This window comes from Aythya fuligula, chromosome 15 (assembly GCF_009819795.1).
Source record: "Aythya fuligula isolate bAytFul2 chromosome 15, bAytFul2.pri, whole genome shotgun sequence".
NCBI lineage: Eukaryota > Metazoa > Chordata > Aves > Anseriformes > Anatidae > Aythya > Aythya fuligula.
Genome location: NC_045573.1, coordinates 16,818,647 through 16,835,222, shown reverse-complemented (window position 1 = coordinate 16,835,222; position 16,576 = coordinate 16,818,647). Strand labels below are relative to the sequence as shown.

Below are 16,576 nucleotides of genomic sequence, written 5' to 3'. Positions count from 1 at the left end.
TACCAAGTGATACATGGAACAGAGGTGTATCAGTGAAGTGTGAGATCTCTGTTCACCATGTAGACTGTCCTTACAGCCACACTTTTATGATCCTAACTTTCTCTGCAAGAATGCCATTGCTTCAAACCTGTTTAGGAAAAGGCACTACCAAAAGGAACATGGAGATTGATTTTGTAATAGTCCATTAGAACATTGTTGTATTGCCGTTCTCAACTGGTAAATAGCCTCTCTCTTCCTGCCTTTCTTTCCTTTGCTTGATGACGGTATTGTATCACACACAAGATTATGTGAACAGAGTGCTACTTCTTTATTGCTTGGAAAACAATCAACTAGAAAAAAATACAGGAATGAACAAGATTTACTTAGTTCTGAATTTATGCAGGCAAACTAAGAAATATCACATGGAGATTGCTATACATGTACCTGTTATTTTTCAGAGCTAGGATTTTCTCCTTAGTGGACATTTGCACGTGTTGCATCATGTATCTTCTTTCCTGCATGCTGTTGCCTGCAGGGCTGCTTTACAGAGCTGCTGTGCAGGAGAATTGTTGGGGAGACATTCTAGTTCACAAGTGCCTGGTAACAGTTATGCTATCGAAGGCTCTGTGTGGACGCTCCCTAGCATTCTTTCCAGCTCTTCTTCCTCCTCCTAAAACAAAAAAATACCACATTTATATTAAAAAAAAAAATATATATATATATATATAAAGAAGAACAGTATCTATTATTACATCTGTTTAGTTTTACTGTAGGATATTGTCTTCCTTTATGTCCAGCTAAATATGTTCTTTTTACTGTAAGACACACAGAACGTCTCAATGCAATGAAGGTATTCTGTTGTTTTTACTTCTATCAAGCATTATGCCAGGAGTTTTGCCAGGACCTTCTCCATCAATGACATAATGTCTCCATTTCATGTTACAAACTACAAGTCTGAGTAATGACTACACAGCAGTCCGTCTGCTTTTATAAGTATTTTGTCTGCTACTAGTAGTTCTTTCTAGTGGATTTGTACCTCAGTTTCTACCATGTTCTTGCACCATTTACCCTGAATTATTGACACACAATTAAATAGCAGATCCCAAGAACATTCCTGTTGCAACCGATTGAGGTACTGTCACAGCATTTAGCCTTGTTTCCCACTACAGAGCATCCACATGGCATATTTAGAAACACATGAACAAAACACATTCTTCAGAGAAAGACTTCGTATAGTTTGTCTTAACTATATACAGTTCCCAATTCAGTTAAGGTCAAGGGATGCACCTAAGAACTCTTCCTGGCAGGCATTTGATAAACAAACCTGAAAAAGATATTTAAAGAGCAGTGGAGCAAAAACTCCAACAATCAAATGCATGACACAGCCTTTGCTTCTTTTTCTTATCTAAATCAGTCCAAACAAGACCAAATACTTTCAATTTTTCATCATCAGACAATGCACAAGGAGGAAAACACACATGCACTATCATTTTATAGTACATATCACCTGCTCCACTGCATTTTTTAACAATAAATCTACACTAATTTGCATTTAGCTAAAGGAATGCTTTAGTGACTTACAGATGTCTTGTCTTGTGTTAGAGCAGCTATGTTTTTACCCTTTATTCTACTTGGAGTTTGGTCTGAGTGTCAGTACTGAATAGGCTCCAAGTTCAGATCAGGTTTCCAAGTCAGCACAAGGAAAGTCTCCAAAGAGCATTGTTTGTCAGTGATTCGTACTTGCCTTTTTACATTCTCAGTCCAGCTGCTGTCTGCTCTCACTGTTGCTCCATTGATGTATTCAGGAAACCATCTGAGTTCTCTTCACTTTGGATTTTCATCACCTGCTATTTGGCTTTTCCTGCCTGCCACTTCTTTGTGTGAGGCTGGCTGGTGAGGCTGACAGCCTCCAAGTCTATCAGAAGAGACTTGAATAGGGGAACAGTAAAAAGGGATTGAAGTGCTTTTATACGGCTTTGAACATTAATCTACTGAATGCAGAAAGGAAATGCTGTCCTTAAAAACTTGCTTTATAAGTTTCCCCATCTAGTTCACGATACAGCTTCCATGCAGAATTATCCCCTTCCCACTTAGTTTGATTGCCACTGTAAAGATGGCAAATTGTCTCAGTCCTCTAGAAAAAAAATTAACCAAAGTACATGGAAGCAAGGGTGTGGTATAAAGCATTCCTTACTGCAACTCCTAGAAGTCATCACTCTTACTGCCTTACTAGTCATAGTCTTACTGCCTAGAAGTCATCACAACTGCAAGAATGCTTAAAGGATTGGAAAGCAGGCATTTGCTTGAATAAGTTCCTCAACTTTCTCCATAGCAGGCTGAAAAGGATGACGTTAGTAGCACTAGATGACACCACTTTATTTAGCTTATCCAAATAACTGTTGTGTAGGGCAGAGAATTTGCTAAATCCACAAATATGTATACAGAAGACAAAAGAATTATAATAGAAGACTCTTTGCTTGAGCAGACAAAAACAAAGAAGAATTGGTGGCCAGACAAATCCAGATGGAAAACATAAACCCTTATTTTTCAGAGCAAAGGAATTCATCACTGCAACAGCTTACCACAGATAGGTTGCTTCATTAGCACCAGGAATCAGGATCACTGTTCTCCCTGAAAGCTCAGCTCTTTCTACAGGCACAGGCTTATGAAGAGGAATTACTGCAGGACTGCCTAACATCCTGCAGGCAGTGCAGGCAGCTAGATTACTAAAACTTCCTTCTCACCCTGAGATTGAATATTTCCTATTTCCATTTTGGTCCCAACTTCACAAGTCTGTCATTAATTCTTCTTACTTGATTCTGGGATTAATCAAGGTCATAACAATGTGAGGTTCATCCAGAATTTGGATGGCAGAACCCTAGAAATATGAGGTGCTGGAGGCAAAAGACGAAGAGTCCTGGCTGGCTCATTGGCCAGGGTTAGCGCCCAAACCAAGGAAGGTGTTACAGCTCCGCTGTGTTTCATTGTCACTGGGCTCCCAGTGGATGTGGTTGTTTGGGGATGGAAATGTTCTGTAAGAGTCTAATCACAATGTATAACTCTGGTCAGACTCAGAGCTTTTCTAGAACCTGATTTTTAGGTGAATAGAAAATATAGCCTATGGAATACAATGTAGGAGATAGTGATATGGCACCTTCATGCCTCACTGCAAGAAACATTCAATTTATGACAAGAAAAATTATGGTAAATATATTTTACATCTGATGTAAACTGTACACAATCTTTAGGAAAAGTAATAAAACCTTTAATCATGGTGCCAACCCCTCATTAGTATGTTTGCATCTGTTTTCCATAAAGTTAATATTAACATAAGTATTTACCTTGGCCTCACTCTCCTGGAAATACCCAATAGGACAGGATGTTTACACGCAATAGCTCTGAGAATCAGTCAGACCAGACAGCAAGTGACCTGTCTATGTAGCCCACTATTTATACCATGCCTAAACACCAGATTATCTCAGCGAGCACCATGCAAGACAGAACACCTGCACTCTGCTCAGAAGCATTTGTATGCTCAGAGGCAGAGCTGCCCAGCACCACCCTTCCTGCAAGGTTTGCTATTCCTCTACCTGGGAGCACAGGGATCAGAAACATTCTGGAAAAACAGATACATGTTTAGAAAACCATGAAAAAATAACCACCTACTCCAAAAAACAAGAAACCATGATTCTGAGTATTTCCATTCAGTTCACTGAGAACGTATGCTCTTAAAAACAGTTTCCCCTGCTCTTTTTTCTTTTTTTCTTTTTTCTTTCTTTTTAACCCCTAGGGTCTGAAAAGTCAGTGTACTACATCAACATATGATGGAAATTAACTCTTGCCTTTTTGCTTGATATATTTTACTCTATACCTGAAGAACCTACAGAATTCTTTTTTAGTAAGCTACTCCATCTCTTAAGCAGGTCACCCTCTCAGATGTTCCATCCCTCACACAGTATTTTTTATTACATTTAAATTTATTTATAAATTAAATCAACCAACCTTTCCTGTCTTAGCAACTACTGAATATGTTTATATGGTGGCTAGACAAAAATATGGAATACATTTTATACTCAAACCATTTACTTCTAATTCAAAGAATAAACCTACTTACATATATAACTAGCATAAAACACAGGATGAAAACCAGGAAAACCTCAGTGGCAGTAAAACAAGGAACTGCCTACCAGCCTCTGAAAGAATTTTCAAAATACGCATCTGTGAAATTCTAAGAGGAGCCTGCCTATGGCTGTTGAAAAGGCCTTGCTCTGAACAGGGCCATAAAGAACTCCTGAAGTCAGACAGGCAGTGCCCACCCAAGCTGCATAAAGGAGAGGGGAGGCAGGGCTGTGAGCAGGAGCATGCATATAGGAGAGGGAGCACCTTCCCCATGGCACTCTCCCCACGTAAGGCATTCATCTCAGACCCTGATGTATCCTCACGTAAATTTTATGCATGTTTTTTTTGCCACTTTCTTCTCTTCCTTATTTTATGTCTTAAAACCTGAGTCACTTACAGTTACTCGTGCCTGTTCCTGGTGGCTGGGTATACACTTAAGCTTATTGTTTAATATTGGAACCTGTTGGACGATTAACGAAGAGTGACTCAGAATTGGTTGGGAAGGTGTGTGCTGGTTGGTGTAAGCAGCTCAAACTTGCCTGGAAAAACCTGTTTGAAGGAGGAAATAATTATTTAAGCTGGGACTACATACACATTAGACTGTTACCTACAAACCGAGAAGTTACAGGTGCAAACTAAGGCACTAACTTGAAAACAAAAGTAGATTTCTGTCTCCTAAAATGGTTGCGTCATCTCACAAAATCATAAAGACTTGCGTAGACTAGACCAGAGTACTAACTCTGGGCAAGTGGAGAATCCTGGCTTCTCAGCATGCCATGCAGCAATGCTCCACTTCATGGAATAGCCTAAGGGGAACATGAAATGAGGTAGGCTAGAATAAGCATAATCAAATGAGAGCCATTGCTCATCAGGATGCATTCAGGTTATCATGAATCCATGTGCCTTTATTTGCAAAATCTCACACCAAGGGACACACTTCCAGCTGCCAAGTACAGGCAGCCTGGATTGAATGAAAACAAGCTTTTTCTGACATTGATATAGAAGACAACATTTTTCTGCTGTGACATTTAAATATGAGAAACAGAGGTGGTTGTTACTACTACTGCTTCCTCCCCTGCAGCCCATCTGCACTCAGGCAATTCATATAGGCTTCCAGAGGAAACAGGATTTAGTTCAAGGCAGCAGTGCTCATATATGTTTACAAAACTGTTCCTTATTCTCAGAAAGGGCTGTCTTGTACCAAAACAAGAGATGAGTGTATGCAGTAGCTTGTCTAGAAAAGAAGCATTTTCAGGCTTTAAAGATCATGAGACAAGCATCGACAACATAGCTTAGTGTGAGGGGGTTTACGTTTCTTAATGACTACAAAGAATCTCATTTCTAACAAGAATCAGTAGCTGCACGAGCCATAGCGGTTTCTCTCTCTGGCATCATCTCTGTCTAGAGGCATCTTTTCTCTATTAAAGGGATGTGTACACTTCTCTCAGATGAAGTAACTTGAGACAGAATGGTGTGCACAAGACTCAAACTGCATATTTAATTGTTATTTTGACCAGGTTTAGCAAAACCACATTAATAATAGAGTATTTTATGATACGCCTAAAATGCTGGTCCCGCAGCATCCGAAGGTATGAAACAGTGTAAAATTGTAGAAAAATATGACAGAACTTCTGAGCCTTATTGTTGTCCTTCAATAGTTAAGCATATAGCAATGATGTATACAAATAGTTAAGCATTTTCTTGTGTATAGTTATGTCTTCCTCTGTTATTTTGAAAATATTTTTGCAAATCCAGGCCAAGTTAAATGATCCCATACTTTTCTCCCCCTTTAATTTAAATAAAGCTGTTTTAAAATAAACATCTTGTACATTTTAGGGAGAGTGGAAAAGTTAAATAGAAACTGCATATAAGTGTGAAATTGATTGGATTATTCTCAAGGATAAAAATTAAAAAATGCATATATGAATTCAGTGGAAGGAGGCTTTTTAGAGGGTTGGAAATTGTTTCAATAAATATATGAAAGGCTCAGATTTCCTGGTCCTCTTTCAATCTGTACGGGGTAGACGGGTAAACCATGCAGAAACTGATTGTAAGGACACTGATTAAATATCCAGATATGTATTTAATGACTTCTTTGTTCTATAAGTAGTATTTACATTCTAATAGTTTTTTTTTTTCCCCTTCTCTATCTCTTCTGTGAAAATGTTATGTTTAAGACAAGGTAAAGAAAATGTTGGGAATTTTGTATGTTTCCTTTGGCACACATGATGTTTAAAGTATGCTTTAGCTTTCAGATTTGTTGACTGTACTTATGCCATCCCTATTCCCATTGTTATGAAGCTTTATAAATAAAAACTTGCAGTATTCCCAAGCACAGACCAATCCAGTGGAGACTCTTGATGTCCCTGGTGAATTGTGCAATGCATTGATTTGAAGATCTTTTCCTAGGGCCCAAACTAATCAGCTGCTTCTCTTAACTGTGGCATTTAGACATCCCATACAAATATACACAAAAAATGCACAAAACCACTGCTCAAAATGATTCTAACTTTTCTAAAATACAGTTAAACTAGTTGAGTCATTACCTCCTGATATTACATTCTGTTGAGAAATGTGACTATTAAATGTTTGTTTTCTTTTGTTAAATGATTCCCGGACTATTTCTTACCATCATCTGAATTAAACAAACAAACAAACAAACAAACAAAACTTTATAAATCATAAAATGATGACCTGCAATTAAGCTTCAAAAGAAATAAACCCTAAACACCAGAGCAAAGAACATGGTAATGTCTATTAAGAATTTGGCTATCATATGACAGTAAAAATTATTCTAATGCATTTCACATTTGAGATCTGGGTTACACTTGTAATCCAAAGATTGAAAGATAACATAGCTTTAATATGAAATAATGTGCTCATGTGCTCTAAAATGAATGAGCCACATTTACACTATTTAAATATGGTAACTTACAATAAACTTAAAAATTTTAAAGAATTAATTGATTGAAATATGGAAATGTGGATGAAAAAAGTTTTTAAAAGTGAGATACACAATATTAAATATAAAGGAATTTACAAAAGTAGGAGGCAGCTGCCTCCCACCATATTATGTAGCTGCTGCTTTTTGCATTCAGCTACCAAACACTGAGTAAACTTCAGAAGCAAAAAGGAGTAATGATAACTGTCAGACCATAGCATTTTAAAGATGCTTGTGTTGTCCATATGACTATCCTGATTACAAGATGAAACACGTGTGACTTTAGTGCCTCTTTCTCCCAGTCTTTCTGTGTGCTCAGCCTATGAAAATTCACGTCCTTGGTGAAGTGAGAGTGGCAGGAGAGCAGTTTTCTGAAAGCTCTCAAGAATGCTGCAGCACAAAACTTTCCTCATGTCCTGGAAGGGAAGGTTTCCGGATGGACAGCTGCCTGAGCCAGTCCCTCACCATGCTCTCTTAAGAACACACTGCTCAGCATTTGTTGTTTTTGCTCCTTGCCTTTGGAGGTCATCCAGAAATGACGTAGGCTGGTGCAGCACTATCTGGTGATCCTCCCCACCAATCCGTTTATGTAGAGTAGATTATCTAAATCATTTTATCCAATGTGTAGCCCGAATGAATAATCAAAAATTGTTAGTACAAGGCTTCTGTGATGTGTTGTAGGTGGTTCCCCTGTGGGCATTTTAGTCTGTAGGTCTCAACTGACAGCACTTAAAAAAAATAATAAAAAAAAAAGTAAGAAAAAAAAGAGAACACACAATGAATCTAAACCACATCCACTTATAGGCAGCCAGGCAGGATTTAAAGATGGCTGCATAGTTTAACATTTGAATTTTAAGTTCACAGGCAGGTTTAAACTTTTTTTTTTTTTTTAAGCAAATGACTAGGATTTGCTCAGTAGCACTCATCATTTGCCTTGGTTGTGCATAAAGCTTTTGTGGACCGCTGGCATTATTATAAGCACAAGGTGCTTTAGTGTCCTGAAGTCCTGTGGCATGAGGGTATTCTGTAGTTACTATGCATTATGCAGAAACAACATTACAAGGGTTGGATATACAACTGAATTCTCTGTGACTCAGATAAAAGCTCTTTTTTCACAACTTATGAATTACCAGATTTTCAATAAAGGGAAATATTTTCTATTTAGACTCATGCGCTTGCCCTTCTCAAACATAAACATTGTGTGAATTTGTAGGCTGTGCAAGCTTTAAATACTTTGAGTCACTAAATATGACTAGATACAAGAAGACTCTTGTCCTATGCCAGTTTTATGTGTTAGTATTCTAAAAAGAAAGGACTATACAATCTCCTGCCTCTCTATCACTAAGATATCACCAAGGTGTTTTTTACATGTGTAGCGGGCAACAAGGTCCAGCCAGATGCAAACTCAAAGCACAGTAAGTGCTGTGAAGGGACAGAAACAAATCTCAGGTTTGATGAATACCAACATTCACACACCTGAAACATTAGTACTGAAATCAAAATACATGGGTTTGTGGTTTGGTGGTTGTACTTGCACTGTGGCCATATGAATGCATGAGAAGAGGATTCAAGAGAAGTGTGGCTTCGGAAAGCCTCTCTTGTAAAGTTCTTTCTGCTAGGTGAACTTGAAAATGGCACTCCTAAGGGACTGAGGATAGATTATACATGGGCAATCTGCTCAGTATGGTATGTACTAGAATCGGCTTGTTCCTCCTACATCTTAATGTAATTTACCTTTTCAGACATGCAGAAGGCAAGAGTAAAGGGCACCAAGCCATAACAGAAGCACTATCATGTATTAATAGACTTGCCATTGTTTGCTATAGCCCAAATAATGATTACTGTTACCTGAAATACAGAAGACTACTAAATTTCTTCCCTGGTCTTCTATATAAATTTGGATACTGCTTCCAGAATTTGCTGCAGTTAGTGTTTCTGAGCACATGCTGAGTCCCCTTTGAGGGCTTCCTGTTTTCCTTCAATGTATAGAATACACATGAGATACTTACGAGAGAGAGGGCAGAAAAAGATATATCAGAAAATGTTCTTTTTATCTCCTTACACTTCTTTAACTTGCTCAGATCAACTTGCATTAATTACCCACAAAATAGCTTGTAACTTCACTCCACTACCTGAATAAATGGCATTTTGATTCATGCTGTCATGAGACAAGGTAGCAGCACAGTGACTATATTACATAGGTACTATAACATGAGCACATTTCTAAACTGCTACATTGGTCTGCGGGAGCTGCTTTCACAGACACAGTTCATTTCTAATGAAGTGCTCTAGGTAGCTTTAATTGCTCTGTTTCACTGACAGATTTCCCCCACAAAAGTGGATTTCCACCTGATGCCAAAGAGAGAAAACGTTACCACCAACAAAGCTCAAAGTGTAAACCACAGAGGTCTTACTCAGAATCAGGACTGAGAGAGAACACAAATCCCCCCTCTCTTTCATTATAGGTAGAAAACAAATATTCACCCAATTGTTTCTTAAATTGAAACATAACTTTGCCCTGTTCTTACTAGGCTGAGGAGATGTGTGTGACTTTGTTCCATTGCTTTTACTTTGATTTACACTTTATTATTAGAAAGAAAATCTACTTACAATTTACTGTAAATTGGAAGATGTTTACTATAAATTGTAAGCAGAATGACTGTGAGAAGCAATACCCTCACTGCAGGTACCAGAAGACCAGCACAGTGGACTCAGCCTCCTACACGCAGCAAGGCGTAGCATGGGAAGCTCCATAGCAGTGAGAGAAGCTGTAAGATAAACACAGGAAAGGAGGGCCCTGGCTCAGCAGTGGGTGACCTCTAAACACATTGCCTGTTCTTTCCTCTCAGCCTTGGTATGTCCCCACAGGTTGATATTTTGGTTGGCAATGAAGGTGAAAGATGTGAACAACAGTTCGGACCGACAAGCTTGTAAGAGCTCCCCAACATCCCTTTAATTGCCAGCAGCCTACCTGGGGACTATATCTCACCTTCATCATGTACAAATGAGCAAACAGAGGATACTCTTAGCAAATTGCTAAAGAGTGAAGTTCTGGCAACAGCACAAGCTACTCTAATTCTACTTCTAAGCAGCAGAAGACCCAAAGCCTTTGTGTTTTCAGGGAAAAAAAAAAAAAAAAGATGACTTTCTGCATAATGAAGGCACCTAAGTTTATTTATATATGTGTATATATATATTAACTACAGAAAATTGTGTATGTAACTGGTAGAACTGTAAAAAAGTTAGAAAACAACATATTTAACAATGCACTCTGACCATAAGTAGCTCCTCAAATAGCTACCCAAGCACACTGGCCTACCTGCGTATTCCCGTACCAGTGTGCTTTGTATTCCCTGTAAAACACAGCTTACTTACAGTGATTATTTAATTAAGAAAGAACTGGTGTAGAATGAAACTACAGGGAGAGATATACTACTCTGAACTTCGTTTTCTTTCGTACTGTGTTCCTTTCATAACAAACCAGCCTTTTCCCCAGCAGTCTGTATGCAGTAAAGGCTTCTTTCAGGTGAAGATGTTCTCAAGCCTGCTCAGTGAGAACCCAAATGAGACCCAAAAGACTCAGTGAGGAGACACTTGCTGCCTTTAAATCACAACAGGCATATTCATAGGCTGCCATTGGAAAGTGGCGTTACTGCAAAGGGCGAACTGGTTTGCACAGTGCTAGCCAGGTCTCTTGCCTTGCCCCACTACACATCACCAACAAGCTCTTAAGGATTTGGCCTGGGGTGCAGGCTCTTGGCATCCTTAGCCCTTTGGGTTTTGTCTATAACTAACTTTTCAGCAGCAAGAACTAATTGTGTTTTTAAACTACATACATCATTAGATAACACAGTACAACTGAGCACATAGGCAAGATCCGAACAGCAGCATAACTCAAATAGCATTATGACATTTTTAGTGGTTGTTGAAATTCAAGTTGCATTGATTTTAGTAGACTGGCTGAGAAATGACATCAGTTCAATTTGTTCTCTTCCATTTTAAACCTGTCTACAGGAAAAACTTGAACTTGTTCACTATGTTGGCTGTAATTAATTGTGGTAAATTAAAGTAATGTAATAATCAATTGGCTAGGGAATGTTACCTGAATATAAATGTTTTAATCCCTCTCTCTCTTTTTATGACTGAGAAAAGCTTTCCCCTTGCAGTTTGTGTGTTTCCATCAGTATGGAAAAGAACGGAAAGAGCAGTTACAGTACCCTAAGGAATAACATAAAGTATATGATAATATACTCTGCAACTAAAACTATGCTATTCTAATTCTGTGGGCCTCTTTTTGATGATGTTTCACTCCATACCTTTCCCATTTAGAGAAAATAAGCTTTTAAAGCAAGCTGTTCTTCCCTTTAGAGTTCCCAGTGTGTTTGCAAAACTTTCAGAAGTTAGTTTCAGTATGAAAATATTATTTGTGCTTATATATTCTTGCAGCAGATGTCCTCAAAATACTTGGAATATGAAACAATTTCAGAGAGCACATATTTGATGGCTTTTGAATTTTTATGAGGCAAAAGGAAATAAGAATTGAATGAAAGTTTGAATGAAAGTGGCAGTTTGTTGAAATTTTAATGCTGCAAAATGGTCCCTGGTCAATCAGCAGTTATTTTATTTAGTAGAAAAGGTAGATAATGAAGTAAAAATGGAAATGAGTCTATTTAGAGCTATAAACATTGCCTCTATGAAAATGGCTTTACACACACACACACACACAATTCCCTTTCACAAGAATTCAGTGCTTCTCCTGCTTGTTATATAGTTATATTCCAGTTTGCATTAAAATTCCGTAATGTTATAACAGCAAACAATGTTGCATTTCTTAGCATAAATATTGCCCAGTGTTGCTATCCAGCTTTCAAGGAACAACATCATTACATGCTTTAATGGCATTTAATGGCCTCTGGCTCTTCTAAGAACTGTGATTGCTGTATAACCTTTGTAAAAAATGGCAAGATCAAGCCAACAAATTATACAGATACATCTGATTACTGTGAGATTACAGCAATCTCCTCCCTTAAATTAAAGGGAAGTGACATGCCAGAATCGAAGCAGTTCCAATAGGAGTGTCTAAAGCAGGGGGGAGTTATGGTTTCATATGCACACGAGGCTTACAAAAATGTTCGGCTTTTTCAGGTACTTCAAGAAATCTTCCAGACAGAAGATACAATCATGCTATTGGAGAGATCCATAATGGCAAAGGAGTACCCTCTGAAAGTGGCTCAGACACGCCTGGAGACGAGAACTAAACGACCCAATATAGAGCTCTGCCGTGATGAACCTCAGTACCAGTAAGTAGAGGCCAGACCACTCCATCCCCTCCTCAGTCAGCTACTCAAGAAAGAGAGATTTAGCAACAATGAAATTGTTCAACAGGATTAGAATTGTATTCATTATGTGACGATAGAAACTATGGAAAAACAAACTAAAATCCAAGTATCTATGTTGAAGTAATGGGCCAAATGTTACGTGCGTGTGCCTTTAGAGACCCTTTCCGAGGACACTTTGGAGTTCATTTGCTTGTTGGTGGTTCATATGCTTGGGGTTTCAGTCTCATGCCTGAGTGGGATTTATTAATTGATTTTAATTCCATTCAGGATGAAACACCAAGATTTCAATTCAGGAAATACCTTATTTTAGAAACATGTTTTCCAAGACAAAATTCTGTCTTGATACAAAAGTTATCTAATGGTCAAGCTCCTTTAAAAGTTAATTGCAAATAAGAATGAGGCAGCAACTCTTACTGCCTGAACTCATTTTCAGTACTTTTATCCAACCATATGGTGATTCCAGTATCATCTCTGGACACTTTAGCTCATCTAGCATGCATTTTGGTCACGTAGCTGTAGGGCCTTTCCAACATATGTTGGCATCAGCTTGGTGATCCTTGTGCTACAGTACATTGAACAGTGTGTATTGTGTCCTCCTGGATATACAAGAAGGTGTCCAAGAAGGTGTCTTCCCTCCCTAATGAAGGAAGCTTCTTCTGAAATTTAATCCTGTTTATCTCCCTCCCGACATGTTAGTGTCCAAGAGAACCCGATCAAGTATATCTTATTTAAAATACTGTCTCCAAAATATTCTGTGGGGGTTTTCTCAAGAAATACTGCAGCAGGGTTCCTGCCATAGATGGAGTGAATTTCACAGTCCAGTACAAGAATTTTTGCATATTTTTCCAGAAAGTAGGAAGCTAGTCCCTTTTGGCATTTGTCTCTAACAAAATCCTACTGCATACAACAGGTTCATATACAGTAAGATTAATAAAGTACATAGTGTTTAAGCTGAGTATTTATATTACTGTTCCTAAACATGTTTTATCAGCTCAAAAACCTTCTATTCAAACAAGGAAATGGCAGTGAATCATAGTTTATTGTACTGGCATCTTTTCACTTTTTCTTCCAACTTCTTAGCCCATAAATTGTAGAATGCAATATCTATTTTTTTCAGCTTCATAACTTCTTAATCAGATCTTGACATTTCCTTTGGTGTATCCACATATTAGATTCCTTCAACTTAATGCTCTGCTTTCCAAATCCATTCTCATAAAATATTGTTTTGGATATGAAGTCTTTTATATCCATTTGGGTAGTTTTATTTATGTGTCCTTTTATATCACACAAATCATGCCTGTTCTAGATGCAGGAATTCAGCTGTGAAAAAATAAGAACTTCTGATCTAGGCACTATAGCATAAACTCAGCACTTATCTTTACTCTGGGAGCAGATCACTCACAACTTCAGTTACTGCTGCACCATCAATTAGGTATGGAAATAAACTAGTGTCAGCTTTTTATTTAACAACAAGAAAAAAGAAAAAAAAAAACAACACCACCAACAAGACAGCCTTAAATAATACAGTTTCAGTCCTTACTCACTGAGTCTTGTTCTCTTCCTGTTTCCCCCTGACAATCTCTTCCACAAAAATGTCTGCAGCAGTAGGATTGATATCAATCTATTCAGCAGGACTGCATATATCGAAGATACAAAACTTGTCCAAACTGGGATCAAAAGTGTGCTGAAGCAGAGTCACATTATTCCTCTTCCTTCCCACAAGTGCCAGTGATGCTGTTGACATTCCAAAGGGTCCTGTTCGAAAAAGTTCACAAGCCTCATCTGAAATTACTGTAAATCAGAATGTCTTTGAATATTTTCTTAAACTAGAGTGAAAAGACATAAATGTGAAATTCTTGAATATATATATAGGTGTTCTGAATCATTCCAACTCCTACCAGCTTACAGGTTATATAAAAACTTTGCAAGCAGTTGTGCAGGTATTCAGAAGTATTTTAGGTTTATTGTACACACAAGTTCGCCAACAGCCTGATATGATTTCTAATATTTCAACACCAATTTTTATACAAGTATGCTGTTTACTAGACACAGTTATAACAACAGATTATTAGTGTATCCTATTCTCCTTCCTCCAACATATGTGAATTTTGTTATGCCACAGCTCCCCAGTCCAGGCCAAATTATTTTGGATGCTTTAGTTGATCCAAATCTTTGTATGTTATGTTCATCATAACCGCAGTTAGTGGTGGAAATTCTGACAGAGGGTATTTGAAACATGGATGCTTTTATTTCTATTGCAGTTTTTGGCTGAGCTCACATCTCAAATAAAATATATTTTCTTAGAGAAGTTCCTATCTGAGAAAGCAAAACCTTTTGCTAATTCACTTTTTAAGGATTTTATTTTTTACTTTTAAATAATTCAAGTGCATTTCTCTTGTTGTTTAAAGCACAAAGATTCAGCCTAATAGTTCAATTGCAATAGAAAAAGAAAACATCAAATGAACCACTTCTTTGTAACATGTAAATGTTATCTGAGTTTGCTGCTTTTTAAAAAGGAAGTGCTGATGTTGGCACTTGTTCTCTGTGTGTGCTGCCAACTTTGTAGTGAAGGGATTAGATAGAAAACAAATTAATAAAGCCTAGTTTTTCTGTGCTGTTTTGTGCTAAATCAACTGGGACTGTCCCAAAACAAGTTAAAGCTGATTCTAGAAATTTGTATTTATTTTTTTTAATAGGCTATGGTGCTTTGCTCATTTAATAGAACATTAGATAATAAACAAAGTTGACAGCATTAAAGAGAATTTATCAACTCAGTGACTACACAAGAAGCTTTGCCACATCTGTGTTGATAGGCCACTGGAAGAAATATGGCTAGTATCACAGAAAATCTTGATTTCAGAGCTCTACTTTCAGTGGTTGTTCTGATAAGTAATTCTTGTTTGTATTAATATGCTCCTCCACCAAATCTAGATCATTTAGCACGCATGCTGCACAGGTTTGAGCTGTCAGAAACTACAAGGAGTCCAGTAATATCCATCCCAAACATATAAACATCCCAAACATATATATATCCATCCAAAACATGTACTTCAGAACTATATGTTAAGCATTCAACCTGGTCATGCTAGCTCTAGAGAGGCTACACAAGTAGTCTGCAAGTGAGGAGGTATCAGATAAAATTCAGAGTGGCTTCATGGGCTATTGCAGGTCAATGCAGGCAAGAAACCACACTTACAGGTGCTATGCAAGTTAGTTTTATATAAATTCAGTCCAAGAAGGCTGTTCAAATTCTGCCTCAAAATCTGACCTGTCCACTGTCAAAAAAGGAACATGGTGAGGGACTGCTAAAGTTACGTGAGCAACCTGTCCCCTTCTTTTTTTTCAGGCTTGTCACTGAAGTTTACACTATAGATGACACCTTACAGACCTTAAAGAAACGTCTGCAAGAAGCCCGTGATACTCTGCAGATGCTGCTTGCCAACAAATCAAAGATAGAACATGACATATCTGTGAAGGCAAACTCCTTCTTCATTGACAAGAAGTGTATGGACATGCGCAAAACTTTCCCCAGCACCCCACGCCTCATTGGCTACACTTGAGCAGTAAACTTTGATATCTTTTGTGCACAATATAAAAGTTGCAAAGATTTTCTGAAGAGAACTTTTTTCCCCCAATAACAAAATCCAATAGAAGTAAAATAACCCAAATCAATATTGTGCTTCTCTCCTTTGAACAACTGCGTAGTCTTAGCTGAAGCTGCACTATGGTGTACTTGTGGACTTGTTCTAACAGAATCAGAGCATGCTAAAAAAGACAGACAAATATTACAGGACATTTGTGAGTTACTAGCTAGAGAGAGCAATAGACAAATATGCTGTAGTACTTCTCAATGGAGTAAGTACAATACAGGCTTTAACTGTCTGGCATATTGTGCTGTTTGTGTTTCAATCCTTGTATGGTAAAGTTGTGTTTAAATGCTTACCCTGTCCTTCGACTCTCCTCCTGTGTAGCAGTGATAAATTTGGTGTTTGTTTAGAATTAGAGGACATCGAACAAGCTTGATTTGTAGAAGTTGAAGGACAATTTCAGTGCAACAACTTCAGGTGCACGTGTAGCCTGTATTCACTGAGAGAGAATCTTTTCATCCCTACTTTTTTTTTTTTCTTCTTTAATTTGATCTTTCATACCTTTAAGCATAAGGAAAATATTGTGTATTTACATGAACTATTCATGAAAG

At 37.8% G+C, this 16,576-nt stretch overlaps 1 protein-coding gene across 1 annotated transcript in view; it reads left to right on the top strand.

Moving 5' to 3' along the window:
- The window catches only part of TEKT5 (tektin 5), a 29,435-nt gene extending 13,276 nt beyond the window's left edge, over nucleotides 1–16,159 (top strand). Inside the window, exons 6-7 of the mRNA XM_032197821.1 lie at nucleotides 12,185–12,339; nucleotides 15,725–16,159. Coding sequence (XP_032053712.1) covers nucleotides 12,185–12,339; nucleotides 15,725–15,938 — 369 coding nt within the window. The 3' untranslated portion in view covers nucleotides 15,939–16,159. The remainder of the gene's footprint in view (nucleotides 1–12,184; nucleotides 12,340–15,724) is intronic.
- The last annotated feature ends 417 nt before the right edge of the window (nucleotides 16,160–16,576 follow it).